The 18,281-nt window shown below is 39.9% G+C and overlaps 1 protein-coding gene across 1 annotated transcript in view; it reads left to right on the top strand.

Moving 5' to 3' along the window:
• Positions 1–8,795: 8,795 nt before the first annotated feature.
• The window catches only part of Shq1 (SHQ1, H/ACA ribonucleoprotein assembly factor), a 94,826-nt gene continuing 85,340 nt past the window's right edge, over positions 8,796–18,281 (top strand). The window contains exons 1-4 of the mRNA XM_020168314.2: positions 8,796–8,938; positions 12,981–13,045; positions 14,653–14,775; positions 15,875–16,035. Coding sequence (XP_020023903.2) covers positions 8,796–8,938; positions 12,981–13,045; positions 14,653–14,775; positions 15,875–16,035 — 492 coding nt within the window. The remainder of the gene's footprint in view (positions 8,939–12,980; positions 13,046–14,652; positions 14,776–15,874; positions 16,036–18,281) is intronic.

Genomic DNA, 18,281 nt, shown 5'->3' with positions numbered 1-18,281 from the left:
TTCTGGAGGGGTTAGCCTTGAGGATTCTGGTCTCCCACTAACCAGCTGTGCAACCCTGCTGAGTCACTTCATTTATCTAGGTTTCACTTTACTTATCTGTGGGGGAAAATGTGGGTTGTGCTGGATTGGTTTATAGTCCTGTCCAGCTGTAGAATTATTTTCCTTGGCACTCTCCACCCTCAACAGTTTGCAGTAGACTCCTTGCCAGTCCTCAGCTTAGTTCCTGTACGTCAGATGAGGTGACTTGAGTCATCTCCATTTTGCCATACTTTTCTCCCCAAAACTTTTGTTCAGGCCCCAGACTTTCCTGTCAGAAATGAGACTTTTCTAATTGTTTTAACCCATGAGCATTTCTCTATCCCTGGATCTGTCTGACATTAAATTGTACATTCTTTGCTGCTGTTGGTTGGCTTTTTTAAAGTTTCACTTATCAATTTCATTATTATCTTCCCCCAAACCTGACTTAAAGCAGTAACCATTTTGATATGCTCACAGTTTTGTAAATTAGGAATTAGAGCAGACATAGCCTTTCATAATGAGGGCTTCAGAAGTCACGTGGTATTCCTTTGGCTGCATTCCACTGGCTGCACAGGCCAACCCAGATGCACTATGGGAAGGTAGTAAGCCAGGGTGTGATCATTGGTCATACTGGTTTGTGGTGGTCGAGAGTATCTTTGGAAATAGTAGTTATCTCTCACAACTATTTATCCATCTGCATTTTATTTTCATAACTAATACCTAAATTATTTGAAGGTAGGAATCATTTCTTTCATCTTTTATTATATTTTTTTTCCTCCTTCCTTCTCTCTTCACAGAGCATCAAGAACAGAAACACAAGTTTTACAGACATGGGCTGGAAGCAGGCTAAGCTCAAGGGATCCCCATCCTGGCTCTGTTACTTTGTAGCCACGTGGCCTCAGGCAATCTCTCCATTCCCCTGAGTCCCAGCCTACTCATCCAGGTAACAGTGGCAGTGAGTGACACAGGAACACTCTCTGTGTAGAACTGGTATATGAATGAAACAATGGGATTGCTTGCCAATCACTGAGAAAAACGGCTTGCATACAATAAGCAACCCACAAACACTAGCCATTATTGTTGATTTAATTTACACTGCAATTTATCATTAGTTGGCAGCAGTGTTGCCCACAGGAAAAGGAAAGAACTCAAGCATTGTTTTCTGAAATAGAAAAAAATACTCATTCCATAAACTATGGTGGAGGAGGCAAATGGCTTTATAGTGTCCATCTGGGCACTGCCTGTTGACTAGAGACTTTGAAGGCAGGAAAACATAAATTTACATTTTCTTTTTTTTCATGTCTTATCTAAGGAGAGAATATACCTTATAGACTATGATTTATAACTGAAAACAATCACAACCAAATGCTATCAAGTACTGAAATGACCATGAAAAACAAGTGTAAATAAACAAAACTCATGTAGAAAAAAATAAGTAAATAATTCATTGTAGGAAAAGAAGGATAAGCAAATAGAAAATGAATGAATATTCATTCTTGTATAGAATATGCAAAAACTAGAGTGGAGAATGGAGCAAAGAGCAAAAAGAGAAGATTGTAAAAAGGATCCAAAGCTGTGTTGTGATTATGTACAACTGAGTACCATAATCGCTACCTGCATTTTATACACTAGAACATCTTGTTGAAAGGGTTTCCTTATTTAGAAAAAAAAAGTGAGTAATGTGAACTCTTCTGGGAAAACAATATAAAACGAGCCAGTTATGCTGTTTTAACTGTATAGAGAAGTGCCTGTAATGAGTTTACAATACTTGTAATCAACAGAAATAGTTTCCAGTTGCAGAAGAACCTATTTTTCTTCTACTTAAGAGTTCATAGTTTTGTTCCTTTTGTTTTCGACATGATTGGTTTTCTTTTGGGCAGCTGCAGTAATCAAAATGCATTCAGGAAGACAGTGAGCACTGGCAACAGATTTTTTGGTTTTTGTTTTTTTGAGACAGGGTCTCACTGTGGGCTGGAACCTGTGATCCTCCTGCCTGAGCCTCCAAGTGCGGGATTACAGGCATGCACCACCATTCCCAACTGACAATGGACTTCTAAAATTCAACCAAACTCATGGCTTTACTACCACTCAGTGAAAAAAATGCCAGAACGTGATACTGCAGGAAAAAATCAAGGAGGGGGCTGTCCAGTTGATTTGGGGAATTTCACTACCTAGAGGAAGGTCAGCATTGTACTCCATTTGGAAGGATACATTTGTAGCACAGTCGTTGTTGTTGTTTGGTGGTGCTGGGGATCAAACACCAGGTCTTGTGCATGCTGAGCACATGCTCTATCACCGAGCTACCCTCCCCCACCAGCCCACAGAGGGTGATTTAAGTAGGACTCCTGGAAGCAAAGTCTAAGGAGAGGTGGCTGCAGAGGGTACTGGTAGGATGCTCTTGGAGAAATTCTGACAGAACAGGAAGGTGGGAGTGGACGTTACAATTGCAATCAGGCCTTAACCAATTCTAAGGGGAGTTCTGGAGATGGGATGGCTTCATTTCCTTTTCAGTATTTAACTGCCTTTTCAGAGTTGCCTCATTTGAGAATAAGAGTTAGGCCTTTGTATGGTGGCAGACCTCTGGAGCAGGGTGACATTGGACAAGGCAGTTCCTGCTGCCGAGGGCAGTGCTCTGTGAGGAACACAGCTGAGAGTCAGCAGCCACCTATCTTCCCAGACTCCTGTTTGTTGTCCAGATAACCACGGATTCTCTTTCTTTTTTTTTTTTTTTACTGAGGTATTGCATACAAAAAAGGGCACAAATCTTAAATACGTGGCTTTATGAGTTTTACATATATATACACACCCAAGTAATCCCTACCCAAGTCAAGATCTAGGCCAAATTCTCAGCAGCCCAGCAGGTTGCCTTCTGTCCCTTCCAAGTCAAAAACTATCCCCACAAAGCTAACCAGTAGTTCCACATCTATGACCACACAATAGCTTTGCCTGTTTTTGAATTTCATATAAAGGGAAACATCTAGTTTATATTCTTTTGGGTCTGTGCTTTTTGACTTAATGTACCCATACAATTCATGTATGTTATTGTGTACTGAAATCATGAGATTGGTTCCAGCACCCTCAACTAACGAATACCAAAATCTGTGGATGTTAAAATCCCTTATGTAACATGGAATAGTATTCACATATTACCTATAAAATCCTTCTGTATATTAAAACCATTTCTAGATTACTTATATTACTTAATACAATGTAAATGCCACATAAATAGTTATTACAGTGCATTATTTATGGAATAATGACAAGGAAAAAAACCCACGCATATGTAGTACAGATGCAATTTTACCCCCAAATATTGTTGACTTGAGGTTGGTTGAATCTGTGGATACAGAAACTGTGGATATGGAGGGACAAAGATGGCTCATTCTAATTGCTGGGTAGCAACACTGAGTGACTACACCACCATTTGCCCATTCTATTTTTGATGGACACTCAGATTGCTTCCAGTTTTGGCTATTCTAAACAACGCATCTGCTGAACATTCTTGTACTTGTCTCTTGATGCGCCATTACCACTCATGGTCATTTATCAGAGAGAAAATCTGCAGGGTGTTAGAATGCATGCACGCTCAGCTTTAGCAGATCCTGCCAAATAAGTTTTCAAAGTATTTGTACCAATTTTCAACACCACCACCGTCTTTGAATCCAAGAGATGTATTTAAATCATTTCTGTAGGAGGGACTAAAAACATGTTCACTCTGAATCAAGGAAAACATTGTCTAGGTTAAGGATAGCTAAGCTGTAAGAACTTTTTACAAGTAAGGTAAAACCTGAGGCCAGCATTCTCTGTGGACACTGTCAATTCTTTCTCCAGTTGTTTTCCTGGAATGTGGACGATGCTCAGGTTGGGTTCTCTAGAAAGCAGAACCTGAGGCAGGGATTTATTGAGGAAAGGTTCTTTGGAGAAACCCATAGGGAGGAAGTGAAGGAAGATAGGGAAAAGGTAAAAGAATCAAGCAAAGAAGTGAGTGCCGGTAGTTCATGCCTGTAATCCAAGCTACTTAGAAGGCATATATCAGAAGGATCACGGTTCGAAGCCAGTCCAGATAAATAGTTCGTGAGACCCTATCTTGAAAAAACCCATCAGAAAAAGGGGCGGTGGGGTGGCTTAAGGTATAGGCCCTGAGTTCAAACCCCAGTACCACAAAAAAAAAAAAAAAGTGGGCTCAGGAAAAATCTAGCCTTGACTTGATCATCAAGCCTCGACCTAATCCCATCAGGAGCTCTATACATGACACAGTCACCTTCCCTTTGAGGTGGTCTGCTGTACCCCATCTTGGTCCTCATGGTTTTGGGTCTCAGGTGCTGGTGATTCCTTCCTGGAGGCTTCCATCAACTTTGAGCAGTTGTCTTTGACCATGGCAATTTTGTTCCCTAGGGGACATTTGGCAAGGTCTGGAGATATTTCTGGTTGTTACACAGAGTTACTGGTACTGAGAGATTAAAGGCACAGATACAGCTAATCATCCTACAATCACAGGACAACCTCCAACAACAAAGAATCATTCTGCTCCAAATACCCAAGTGGAAAAACCCCATGGAAATTCCTTAAAGAAGGGACCAGTGAGCAAGTCATTAACAACATTCGTTGTTAGTGACAGATGGGCTCCTGGTGCATAGGCCTACATATGAGTAGGGCAAGCAAAGAGCACTTTCTGCAGATGTCTTTTTGTTGTTGTTGTTTGTGCAAGAACTCAGGTCTTGCACTTGTTAGGGCAGTGTTTTACTACTTGAGTCATGCTCCCAGCCCTTTTATTGCTTTTAGTTTATTTTTCAGACAGTGTCTCAAGCTTTTGCACAGCCTGGACTCCTACCTTTGCCTTTTGGGTAGCTGGGATTACAGGAATGTGCCACCAATGCCTGGAGGCTCTACAGATATCTTTTAGAAACATGATGTTAAATAATGAAGGAAGCTCTCAGTGGTCTGGTCAGCATTCCTACACAATCCTGTATTTCATCTACTGGGATGGGATTAACCACTTAAAATGTATGTTGCTAAGCCTGTAGGTGCACTGCTCAGAAGCATTGTCACTGGGTGTACTGGTGTGAGTTTGAGCCATTTTTGATTTTCTTCACAGCTTCATTGAGCTTGAGTGAAGTTGGAATTGTACTAAATCCTACCTGAAACACCCACTAGCAACACTGCACTAAACAAGCTTAGTGCTGACAACTCAGACTTGAATGGGCTGAAGGAGTTGGGGCAAGGAACAAACAGTAGCTTAAATAAAAAGCGTTTTGAAGCCATTGGAGATCCAACCAGCGTCGTCTGCGTTGTCTATAGCCTGCTGTCTATGTCCTTAAACCTCTTTTACAGTCGTACTTTTACCCATTGGCCATGCATGAATTCACTTAAGCCCTCTTAAAAGCAGTTTTATAGCTTGGAATTGTAAAACTGGGGATATCTAATCTCATTGTATCTACTACTGTTACATAAAAGGACTTTTATTTTTCAAACTTCAGAATGTGTAATCTAGAGCTGGGGGAGGTGGTAAATGCCTGTACAGAATCCCAGCACTCCAGAGGCTAAGGCAGGAGGACGATGAGTTCAAGGACAGCCTGGGCTACATAGTGAGACCCTGTCTTTAAAAAAGTGCAATTTAGTTTTTATTCTAACTTTTGCATTCTTGTTCTAGTTTTTGGATCTATGCTTATGATTCTAGCATTAGTTTCACTTTTTTTCTTCTATCAAAATGAATCATCACTTGTTCAGCTCTGTTTCTGAATGACAATATTAATATTAATAAATGGTTAAACATATTCTTAACAAAAATGTAGGCAAGTGGGAAAAAGATGTACGGGAAGATTTTTAAACAAAGTGGGAATAATAGTCTATTCAGCGTCTGAGTCTGAAAAGTTGTCTTTCAAAGTAATAACAAGGTTAAGGCATAGTTTGAAAGTAAAGCTGTGTGTAAGAGTCCACTATCTCCCAAAAATGGCTCAGAGAATGAACTAGGGCTATAAACAGCTTACACAGGAAACTATTTTCCAGGCTACAACCCACAGGTTAAAACCCTGTTCTTTGAGATAGCATTGTGTTAATTGCTCAGACACATGCCACCTTCTGGAAGCAAGGGGTATTTCACCACTAAAAGAATGCCTAACATAGAATTTGATAATAAAGCTGAAATTAGGATAGTTTATAAAAGCTGTATTTTAAATTTGACATTTAGTTTTGAAACTTTTGGATTACAATCATGTTATACCAGAAGAGGGACCAATTTAATGTAATCAAAGATAACAGGCTAGCTATTTGCCCTCAATAGGAAAAAAAATCTTAAAGTAGTGAAAGGCCACCCAAAAGTAAGACTTACATAAATGGAAAACTAACAAATTAACACTGAGCCCTTTGAATGGTTCAAGACGATGAAAATTTTCATTTGTTTCCCCTTCTAAACCAGAGTTAACATGAAATGTTGAGACAATGTCTTTATTCTTAAACATTGTCCAGAAATACAAACTCAATTTGATTTATGAACTAATATAGCTATTCCTCAAAATGCATCGAAGTACAAGAGCATATTTCCAAATTAGATTTATAGTGTGATAATATGTTCAGACAAAGTGTCTAAACAGGAAGTCATAGAGTATATAGAAATGTATGTGTAATAAAAGAAAAATGAAAAAAAAAAAGAAATGTATGTGGACATGTAAAGGGGTCTTCAAGAGTAGTTGGAAGGCTCACCTTTAGAGAAGGAGAGAGACAAAGTTGCATGTCTCTGGGTGTGTGTGCGTGTGTGTGTTGCCAAACACATAATAAAGCACACCAGGAAAAGCACAGATCTAGTTGGTAAAATGCTTTAAATTAGAATTTCCTTGTGGATAGCATAGCTGGTTTCAGTTAATTCTCTGGCATCAATAATGTAAAAAGATTACTGTTTGTGACCTACAGGAATGAGGTCCTTTGGTAGACCTAAAGATTCTTTCTAGAGAAGCTAATTTGGAATAATTTTGCTAACGGCCTATCTCAAGGCCGTTACTAATTCCAGGTTGGCGTCTATTCATTGTTAATATTGAGTGCCTATTATTTGTAAGGCCCAGAATGGTCTAAAGCAGGCAGACTTGGCCTCAGATTGTGAAGCTAAGGGGTAGGTGGTAATATTAGAGGCAGTCAACTCTTTTAGTAGTCTAGAGCCTGGACTCAGGAATCAGACTTCCCTGGGTTTCAATTTGCATTGGACCACTGACAAGCTGTGCAATCCTGTGCAAGGGAAAGGAAGACATATGCCTTCTTTACAGAGCTGTCAGGGTGGGAAAATGAGAACACAGAAGGGGTTCGCTGCAGTTCTGGCACATAGTTAAGTGTTCAATTAATGTTAGGTTCTGATAATATTTTTTTCTCAGACCTAATTAAGTTTCAAGACTGTTTCCTTAGAATCATTAAAAAAAAAAAGAAAAAAAATCCAGCTGTTGAAAAGGCTTTTGAAGTTATATGGTGATCTTCACCATCCTAGAAGATGAATTTAACCCCTTTCCCACAGATATTTAAAACCATAGTTGGTCTATGCTAGTTTCTGGTGTGGTAACAGGAAATAGAAATAAGGAGAGGGAAGAAAGATCAAGGGAATATTTGAGGGAAGAGGGAAATTCGAGGGAGAGGCATTGGGAGACTAGGAGGAAAACAGACTACGATGTAAACACAAGTAAGAAAAAAGAGACAAAGACAATCTCTGACCAGTATAAGGATAAAAGTGAGAAAAACAACAGCAATGAAATGGGGAAACTACAAAGAGATCACATTTCATCAATGTTGGCCTGGACACAGCTCGAGAGCCAAACGTTCTGTGTTCTGATCCTTGCAAAATGCATGATTTTATGAACTATTGCTTAACTTCTCTGAGTCCACTTTTCTTTGGAGTTTGTAGTGTGGATTAGATGAGATTATTGGATGTTAATTAGAAAACCCTACTCATATAAGAGATTACGAAGGGGAGAGGCAGCTGGTGGGTGGTGTGGGAGGAGAGAAGTAGAGAATCAGTGACAAGTGAGAACTAAAGGAGGTCGCTGTGGCTACTGCGCACCTCCTCCAACATACGAGCGCTGACAATTTACCAGATGTTTTGTTAGAGTTCTACATGCATACTTCATGTTATCCTCGTAGCATCACTATAAGGGTAGTTTCTAGGATTAACCTCCTCTTACAGTAGTTTTTTTGGGGGGGCGCTTAAATTCAGGGGCTCGCGCTTGCTAGGTAAGCTCTAGTCGTTTTGCTTTTAGTATTTATTTAAGATGGAGTCTCATGCTTTTTGCTTATGCCGGCGTAGGACCGCAATATCCTCCTACCTTTGTCTCCCGAGTAGCTGGGATTACAGATTGGCACCACCACGACCGCCTGTAGTGGAGATTTCTGAAGGACAGAAAAGCTCAGTGACTCCCCTGAGGTTCTACAGCCGGGAACCTCAGCTGAGAAGGGATTCAAACGCACATCTGTCTACCTGCAAAACCAATGCTGTTAAAAGCATTTCTAACGCTCTATAGCTTGGTGCGTCTTCTCGTTCCAGTTCCCCCCAAATTTTTTCTGGGTTAAACTACTATGCCCAAATACTGCTCACTGTCTTCCCGGTTGTTGTGAAAACTCCGCCTCTTCATTTACAGCGTCTGGTCTCCACGGAGATGGGCGTGTGGGCGGGACTTCCTACTTGACGCACGGACACTTCCGTCTCCGGCCGGAAGCGCAGTGGTTGACAACACGGGCGTCCGCGTGTGCGGGTTTTTTTGAGTTTGAGTCGCGGTGCCTCGGCGGTACCTGCGTCCCGCGCTGAGATGCTGACCCCTGCGTTCGACCTCAGTCAGGACTCCGACTTCCTGACGGTCGCCATCCGCGTGCCCTACGCCCGGGTCTCGGAGTTCGACGTCTATTTCGAAGGCGTGGACTTCAAGTTCTACGCCAAGCCGTACTTTCTCAGGCGAGTTCCGGGCGCCTGGGGGTGTGAAGAGCGCGCGTGCGGGATTCATTACTTAGGCGGTCGTTCATTGATGGGTGGTGGCGAGGGGAATGGATGAGGAGGGAGCAGTTCTGGATTGAACCATCGCCTCTGCACGCCGCTTAGGCGCCGGGGAGGCGACCGACCTATCGAAGCTTTCTGACGGACAGTCCGAAAGTGTCACTGTCGGCTTCGATGCTGTCGCCCCGGTTTGCATCCTTCCTGGCCTCTTCTGTTCGTCCCGTTCGCTCGCGTTCGCTGTCCCAGCCTCCCCATCCCCACCCCGGACCGCGCGCTGACCTTGGTAACTTCCCAGACCATCGGTCCTTTGGACTTTTCCCAGTCCACTTCTGTTTGCCCACTTCCTACTTAGCTCCTTGCTTCCTGGAATTCTCACTTTCCTTGGCACCCTTGACACCAAATTAGCCAATTCCTTCCTCCTGCTTCCGTGTTTGGTTTAACTCTGTAATTGTGGTGATTTCCCCAGGCCCGGCGAGAGACAGGCAGCAGACAGCACCTGTCTGTTTAGATTCTGCTCCTTGCAGAACCATTATAGCAGTGTAGTATCTAACGCTCGTCACCTGCAGTGTGGTGGGCTAGCAGCACTCTTAAGAGCTCTAGGTATGTCATGTTAATTTTGACAGCGATCCTTGGAGCTAGGCATAACTATTTCCCTATTCTGCAGAGGACGTTGCCAGATTTTTCTTCCTAAAATATTGTCGATCCCTTGTCCTCCCCTTTCAGACTAAACTTTACTCTCTAGTCATGCTGGTTTCTTCCCTGTGCGGAAACCACCATTATATCCCAACTTAATTTACCAATTTGATTATACAGTAGTCTGTCCCCCTTATCCTTGGGAGATGCATTCCAAGACCCCTCAGTGGATTCCTGAAACAATAGACAGTACTGAGCCTTATCTATACTAGATTTCCCCCTGTACCTTTACTTTAGGTATAAGGTAAAGCATAATTTGTAAATTAGGCACAGTAAGAAGTTAACAATAATTAATAGAGCAGTTATAACAATACACTGTAATAAAAGTTATGTGTAAGTGGTCATTCCCTCAAAATATATTGCATTATACTGTATTGCATTGTACTGTATTTTGGGGCCTTGGGCAGGTAACTGAAATCACAGAAAATGAAATGGTGGACTACTGTACCATTGTTTTTGATAGCTCATTAAGCCCATTTGTTTTTTCATTTTTATTAGGATATATTCGTTATATAGGAAGGATTCATTGTGACAATTCTGAATAGCCTTACATTGTATGTTGCTTAGATTGCCCCTACTATCTACCCCCCCAACTCCCATCTCTGCCCCACTTAAAGCAATTGTAAGAGATTTCATCATTTTATTTCATATATGTATATGAAACCACCCTCACCTTCATCTCCATTCACCCTTCCCCCTCCCACAGGTACCCCCTCCCACAGTATACCTATTTTACTGTCCTGTCTTTAATTATTAATTCCAAAGTCAATGTTCAAAGGGGTTTCTTGATGTAACTCCACTGTGAGTATACTTTGGTCAGTTCAACTCCTTCTGTTACTCTCCGTTACCACTTCCCTCCAACCCCCCCAACAGCTTTCAATACATATCATTATATCCTCTATCTGCACAGATGTAATGTATTTCGATATCATTGACTATCATTCTGTTTTCCTTTCTCTCCTCCCCCAAGTTCCAGGGAATAGTTCCATGATTACGAACACTTGTTCCATATATCAGTTTGTATATGATCATGTTGCTTTTTTGTATATGTTAATCTTTTGGATCTTTTTCACATATGAGAGAAAACATGCGGCCTTTGTCTTTCTGAACCTGACCTACTTATTTAACATGATGTCCTCCAGTTCCATCTATATACTTTCAAACTACAGTTTCATTCTTCCTATGGCTGAATAAAACTCCATTATATATCTGTATATACACCACATTGTCTTGGTCCATTTGTCTGATGTAGGACATGTGGGTTATTTCTATTGCTTGGCTATTGTGAGCAGTGCTGCAATAAACATAGGTGTGCAAGTATCTATTATATCCTGACACATATACTCCCTTATATGCCCAGATCATATGGCAGTTCTATTTTAATTTTTTACTGTGTCAATTATGTGTCATGTCAGCAACTCAAACTTGATGGTGTAAAACAGCAGCAGTCATTTTATTATCTGCTCTGGTTTCTGTGGGTAAGGCACTCTGTGAGAGTTTGGCTGGTCTGTTTTGGCTTAAAGACTTTGATGCCATTGTGGTCAAATGGTGGCTGGACCTGGAATATAGAATAGTAAGGGTTGAGGCAGCTGGAGGCTGGTGGGACGGCTTTCTTCACATGGTCTATGTAGTTTCTTTACATGGTCTCTTTTGTGTTTCTTTGGGGGAGTCAGATTAATAACATGGTGGTTGACATTTTCAAGAGCAGGCATTTGTGCAAGCAAAGCGGAATTCATACCACCTTTTATGACATAACTTCATTATGTTGATATAGCAAAAAAAAAAAAAAAAAAAAAAAAAAAAAGCCCCAGAAGCCAATTGAGTTTTGAAGGAAGAGGGCATAGACCCACTTCTGCAGAAGTGGTGTAAGATGGCAATCTTTGAAAATATAGTTTTTAACAGACAGTATTCCAAAGATGAATTAAATCTGGCCCTCTCATTGACAAATTGAGAGTTGAGCTAGGAAGGCAGATCTGAAAATGTAATTTTAAAATTAGCTCCCTACCTGTAAGAGGTAGGGGAAAAGAGATAGTAACAGTAGCTCACATTTTCTGAGTACGGGTTTATTAATACCAGCCACTAAGGCGTGGATTCTTTCATTCTCACAGTAACGGTCCAGTAAGTACTGCTGTTTCCCCTTTTTTACAAATGAGGCATTATGATTCTTGAAGTTAATTAACTTGTCCAGAGGAAGTTACACGACTGATAAATGGTAAATGATTCAGATTCTGACACTAGTTAGTGTTTATAACCATTATGACTAGTTTATCCGTAAACAGATCCCTTAGGCTGGGCCTGGAAGGGATCTCGGTTCCGAAAGTACATCATAGTCTGGGGAGACATTGCATCAAAAGCAACGAAATTGAACACTTGGGCCTTTTGGAATCAGCCAGGTTTCCTTTTTTTTGTTTGTTTTTAATTTAATAGGATTTGATAGGAAGCAAGGGTGTTGGGAGTAGGAGGAAAGAGGTTTGGAATGGTATGGGGTGGACCTCATGCTGTACTGGAGTTTAAATTATCTTGTCAGTGTCAGGCAGCCACAGAGACTTTTTCAAATAGAAAAGTAACAATCAGATTTGTGTTTTGGAAACATTTTTGGGGGGGATGGGTACTGGGAAGTTTGAATTTACACTTGCCACACATTGGATATTTTTGAGTCGGTCTCAACAAATTATTTGCCCAGGCTGGCTTTGAACCAGGATTATAGATATGAGCTACTGGCACCCAGCTTGGAAACCTTTTTTTGAGACTGATTAAAACAGGCTAGAATCAGAAGCAGAGGAATCAGTTCATTTCCGTTAGTATTAATGAGGGAGAAATACTCATGTAGTAATAATGAGATTTAAGAAAAACTTTTTTGCTTTCTGTCTTTTTTAAAGTAATCTGTCTTATATAAGAAGTTGGTTTTCTTTCTTTGTTTCCCGTTTTCTAGCTTATTTCTCTTGTTTAGGAAGCCAATTAGTGTACTTTTATTGAGCACCCACTATATCAGGCCCCAGGCATGTAAATAATTTTCTGTTCATCAAGAAGGAGAAAAATTATATCTATAGTGATAACTTTATTGTGGCTTTTCTTTTTTTCAGTCTGTTTTATTGGTGGACTGGAATAGTCAAATAGAAAAATGAGTCATCTCTAATTTTTGCTTTCTTAGTTGGGAAGGAATCTGTTAATTTAGTTTGTAAAAAATGAAAGAAATGGTGAAGAACTTTCTTTTTAAGTGGTCGGTATATTTTGATGGATAAATGCATACTATTATTAATGATCACATATGTTGTCTTGTAATTCCTAAGACTTTGTGTTAAATCTGCAGGTTAAACCTTCCTGGAAGGGTTGTAGAAAATGGAAGCGAGCAAGGGTCCTATGATGTAGACAAAGGTATCATTTTTGGCATTTTTATACTTTTTCTATGTATTTTCCACATTAGAGTATTTACACAATAGTTTTTTAAGATACCATAGGGACCTTTATGTCTGGCAGTTGCAGTCTGCCCCATCACTCTTCCTTTAATGTTCAGTGTCTGTTATTTATGGATGTTTGGACAATTACAATTTCCTGAGTCCTTTAAAATATTTCACAATAATCTTCAAAGGCAAGGTGAATTAGTTAAATATTCTGACTCCATTTCTGGAAGTGTTTCTTCTACATTTAGTAGGTGTTTAAAAGTAAAGATTAGAATGTGTGAGATGATTGATTACAAAAGGTGTGGGTGATTTATAAGCTTGTGAATGGAGCCTTTCTTGTACAGTTTTCAAACTTGAATTTTAATGACAGGTAGATGAGAGAGAAGCTATCCATGGGTGGCATTAAAAGGCTAATTGGATTTTCTTCTCTTGATTGATAAATCACTCATTCTAGCTAGCCATGAAACCATTTATTTTCCTTTTCTAGAAGCCACCGGCTTTCCTTTGTCACTGGATGTGGAACAGCAGTGCCTTGTGTACTCTCGTGTCATTTATTCAGTGCTCTGTAGACCTCAGTGAACTAGGGGAATGGAGGGAGAGTGGGATGAGAGAGTTAAGTGATGAAGTTCTCACTCATAACAGTGTAGGTAATGTGGTGGTGAAGTCTAAGGAACCTGCCTTCCTAGCTAGCAAATCTGCAGGTAGGTTGCTTATTGAAACAAAGTTATTAAGTTTTAGAAGTATGTGGAGTTTAGGAAGGTTGTTCAGTGGAACTATTTGGGTTGAACTATATTTGATACATTGGAATTCAGTTCAGTGCACTGAAAGAGTTAAAATTTTAGGTGTAATAGTCATGCTGCTATTACAGCCATGGAGTTACAGACATGATGTAATTCCAGCCCTTGGGAGACTGAGGCAGGACGGTTGTGAATTTGAAGCCAGCCTGGGCTACATAAAGAGACACTGTCTCAGAAAATCAAACAAAAATAAAAGAATAGTAAGCACTGTTGTAAGTTTACAGTGGAGCTTAGATGAAGTTGATAAACCCAATCAAGGAACTTGAGATAGAACTTTAGTCTGCCATGGATAAACTGTAGGGAGGTATCTCTTGAGATATCAAAGAAACTCTATTAAGCCATAATTGCTTTATTTAATATTTTGTGCATTTTTAAAACTGCTGCTATTCTCCATTGGATTAGAGATCTTGATTTTTTTCTTCTTAGTCCAGAAATATATTTTATAAGTAGCTAGTGGTTAATTCTAAGCTATTGCCTCATTAGCTGTTGAATTTTAGAAATTTTGACTTGGACTTTAACATTATAAGTAGGTTAAGGTAATACTAGGTAAGATTAAAGCAGCCTGTAACTTGAACAGATTAATTTCTTATAGAGGTGGCAGCCTCTGAAAAGCTCCATTTGAACCTTTTTCTATTTTGATTTGTGTTCACTAAGTCCATATAAGAGCATAATTTTGGAGCCCCATGCAATAGAATTAGGTTTTACCAAGACGTGTTTCTTGGACATATTTGTGAAGTCTTTGAATATTTTTATCTGTCTAAGCATTAACACATTTATCTTTAAGGAATTTTTACCATTCGATTGCCCAAGGAAACTCCTGGCCAGCATTTTGAGGGGCTAAACATGTTAACTGCTCTTCTGGCACCAAGAAAACCTAGGATGGCCAAACCACTTGTGGAGGAAATAGGTATGTTTACTAAGGTTGGGAGGGAGTGGAGATAAATAGAAATGTTTGGGATGCCCTGGGTGTCTAGGGAAGAGGGATTTAGCAAATAGCAAATTGGAGAAAATACTTCAGGTAAAAAGACAGATGGTCATATGAAAATTGTGTATTTGGTGTATACTTAAAAGATATAAATAACTTAAGTGAACCAGAGGTCAGTCACATTTTTGGACCAGTTTCGGCATGATCTTGTCAGATGTGTGCAGTTTAATGAGCTACATAATGTGAACACCAACTAGGTCAAGAACCAGAATGTTTATTTCCAGCGGCCTGGAGTCCCTCCTGGAGCTCCTCCCACTTACTTTGCACTCTCTCCTCTTCAAGGAGAGAGTACCAGTATCCCCTCTTGCCTATTTTCACATTGTATCTATAATTCTTACAGTATATATTTTTTGTCTTCTTGCACTAAATATTATTTTTATTGGATTTATTCATATTGTAGCAGAGGTCTGTCTGCTTTTATTACTATATGATCTTATATTTTATAAATATACCATGTTTATTTTTTATTTTTATTTTTTGATAGTACTGGAGTTTGAACTCAGGGCCTTGTGCTTGCTAGGCAGGTGTGCTATTATTTTAGTTATGCCCCACCTCAATCCTTTTTTGCTTTCTTAAAGTTATTTTTTGTATAAAGTTTCATTTTTTTGCTCAGTGCTGGCCTTGGACCACCATCCTCCTATCTATGCCTCCTGCATAGCTTGAACCATAGCCACAAGCCACCACACCTGACTTTAATTGTTGAGGTAGGAGTCTTGCTAGTCTTTTTGCCTGAGCTGGCCTTGAGCCATGATCCTGTTTATCTCAGTCTCCAGAGTAGTTGGGATTATAGGCATGTACCATCATGCCGGGCTACCACATTTATTTCTGTCTCCTACTGCTGGTGAATGTTTGGCTTGGTTCCATTGTTTTGAACTTTGTGGATAGTGGCACTGTGAATATTCTTGTACATGTCTTTTGGTGCACGTATATATAGGCATTTTTTTCCTGGATGTTTTCTTCTCCTAATTGTATGTAGGAATCCAAGTACTTTAAAAAAAATATGAATGTTTAACACATTTAGGTGCAACTGAAGTTTCTGAGGAAGTAGCTGAAGATGATGATGAAGAGTTTGACTGGGAAATTGAGCAGACCCCTTATGAAGAGGTATCAGAAAGTTCTTTGCACCCTCAGTGCCACTATGGATTTGGCAACCTACGATCAGGAGTGGTTCAGCAGTTACAGGTATGTTGTCTTTCTGGAAAAGCAGGGGATACAGGGTTTTCTCATTTGGCTATTTTAATTTCAGTTCTGCTTACACTGGGTGGTTTTCTTAATGAGGGTTACATGAGGTGACATATTTATAGCACAAAGCACAACTCTGTGAACATACTTGTTAGACAGATGTTCATTACCTTCCATTTCCTTCACTACTCTGCCCAGTGTCACTGTTCCAAAATACAAAATAGGATCGTTCTCTCCTCATCCTTCCAACAAAGGTTTATGCTTTTATACTTCTGGGCAAGGGGCATCATTGTTTACAGCAAATGGGATACTTTCTTAGTGAAAATGAGAATGTATGCTTTGATCAAATTATTCAGTTCTTGTTCTTGATGGATAGTAGATACTATTGTTTATTTCTTCTTGGTGGAGGTCAAATGTTAACTCTCATTTGAGTGCTGCTCAGGTAGTTCCTAATTTTGGAGCATTTTGGATTTCAGATTTTCAATTAGGGACGCTCTGTAGTATGAGGTTTTTGAATTTCTCAAAGAAAGAGACAGGACCTAGGTCCTGGTTCCACTTCTACCTCTGTTCAGATTTGGGATACCATGCCAGTTACTTGACAACAAGAAACTTTTGTCTTCTCTTGGTAAAGTGGAAATAAGTTTGCTCACTTACTTTATAAGACTGCTTTGAAAACTTAAGGAGATACTGCATGTGAAAACTCTGAAAAGTATAGAATGCTAAAAGACCTCAGCCATTGAAGAAATATAAAATACTCTCAATATTCTTGAATTGGAACAAAATTGGAATTTACTCAGGAGAAAATAATGCTGATTAAATATCTTCCAAATGCCCCAGTGTTTATCTGCCGAATTGTGGTCTGCCTGCATGCTCTCTGCCTGCCCTCATTCTCTGGTGAAGTCTGAGGGAGTTAGAACAGATTGAGTTTTGTCTGCAGCAGGCACTGCAGTGAATGGACCTCAGTTGTTGGGCCAAGAGCTAGCTGTGGTCAGTCCAAAGCTGGCAATGGTATCAGTAGAGTTGAAACTCCCTGCCTGCTCTTTCCTAATTACATCCCTGTATTTCCCCATTGGAAAGGAACCACTGAATTTAATGTTTATTATTCCCAAGTATTTAGCTTAACTGTCTAAAATCACTAAACTCATCTTCAGATTTTAACTGAATGAACATTGCTTTCCTAATCAGTTTGAGTTCATAGTCCCTCATCGTAGGAAAAGAGACAAAACCAGACCCCCCCTGCATAAGTGAGCAAAGTGCATAAGTGAGCAAAACTAAGGGTTTTGTAATGTAAGTAGTACACTGCTAGAGGTAGAGCTTTACCACCCATGCTTGTAATATTGGATCTCTGAAAGGTCTGAAAACTGAAAGTTTTAAAATACTTTATTTGGCACCAAAGCCTTACTTGAACTGATATTTGTTTTTTAATGGTTGTTTTTTAGATTTGAAGTAAGAAATTTCAGAACATACATACTTAGCGTTCATATTCCAAATTTTTGGTGTAGAAATAGTACTGTACATGGACACAAGTACTGCCCCAGTCTTCATACAGGAGGTTAAATAAAATGTGTGTGTACCACATTACCTCTCTACACTTTGAGGGAGCCTGAGTCCTAAAGCTCACCTCACTTCAGGGTCTTTGGCTAGCACTGCGTGTGCATCTGCTTAAGGTCCCTGTTCCATCATGCCATCATTACTGCCACATGTACACTTTTTACCAAGACACAAGCCAAGGGACGTGTGTTTCTTTAAGAGAAATTTCTTCTCTTTTCTTTTTCCTATTTTGAGACAGGTCTCACTCTATAGCCCAGGCTGACACTGAGACCCTCAATCTTCCAGTCTCCACCTTCCAAGTGGTGAGATTAGAGGCATGCACCACCATGCTCTGCAAAAGATTATGGTTTCCTCCATGAACTAAATTTGAGGGATATAATGTCCTTTATGACAATAAGGAAATTACCAGATTTCAGAAATCATGGTAAACCAAGGTGCCAAACACTAAAGGATAGCCTTTTCAGGGTATGAAGGTAGATAGATTTTATGGGATATTGCCGCAAGAATCTTACATGGTTGGTATTGCTTGCAGAGTTCTTATGTACTTTCAGCTGCTCTCTTTGTGACAGTCAGACCAAGTGGGTAAAAGCTGAGTGAACATGTAAGACTAACAACAAGGCCTTTTCTAACAGTAAAGAAGCGTGAAATACTGAGCTGAGAAACTTCATACTTTCTCAAATACAGAGTTTTCTCAC

Source organism: Castor canadensis, chromosome 10 (genome assembly GCF_047511655.1).
Source record: "Castor canadensis chromosome 10, mCasCan1.hap1v2, whole genome shotgun sequence".
NCBI classification, from domain to species: domain Eukaryota; kingdom Metazoa; phylum Chordata; class Mammalia; order Rodentia; family Castoridae; genus Castor; species Castor canadensis.
Note: the sequence above shows the minus strand (reverse complement) of the source record. Positions and strands in the feature narration are given on the sequence as shown.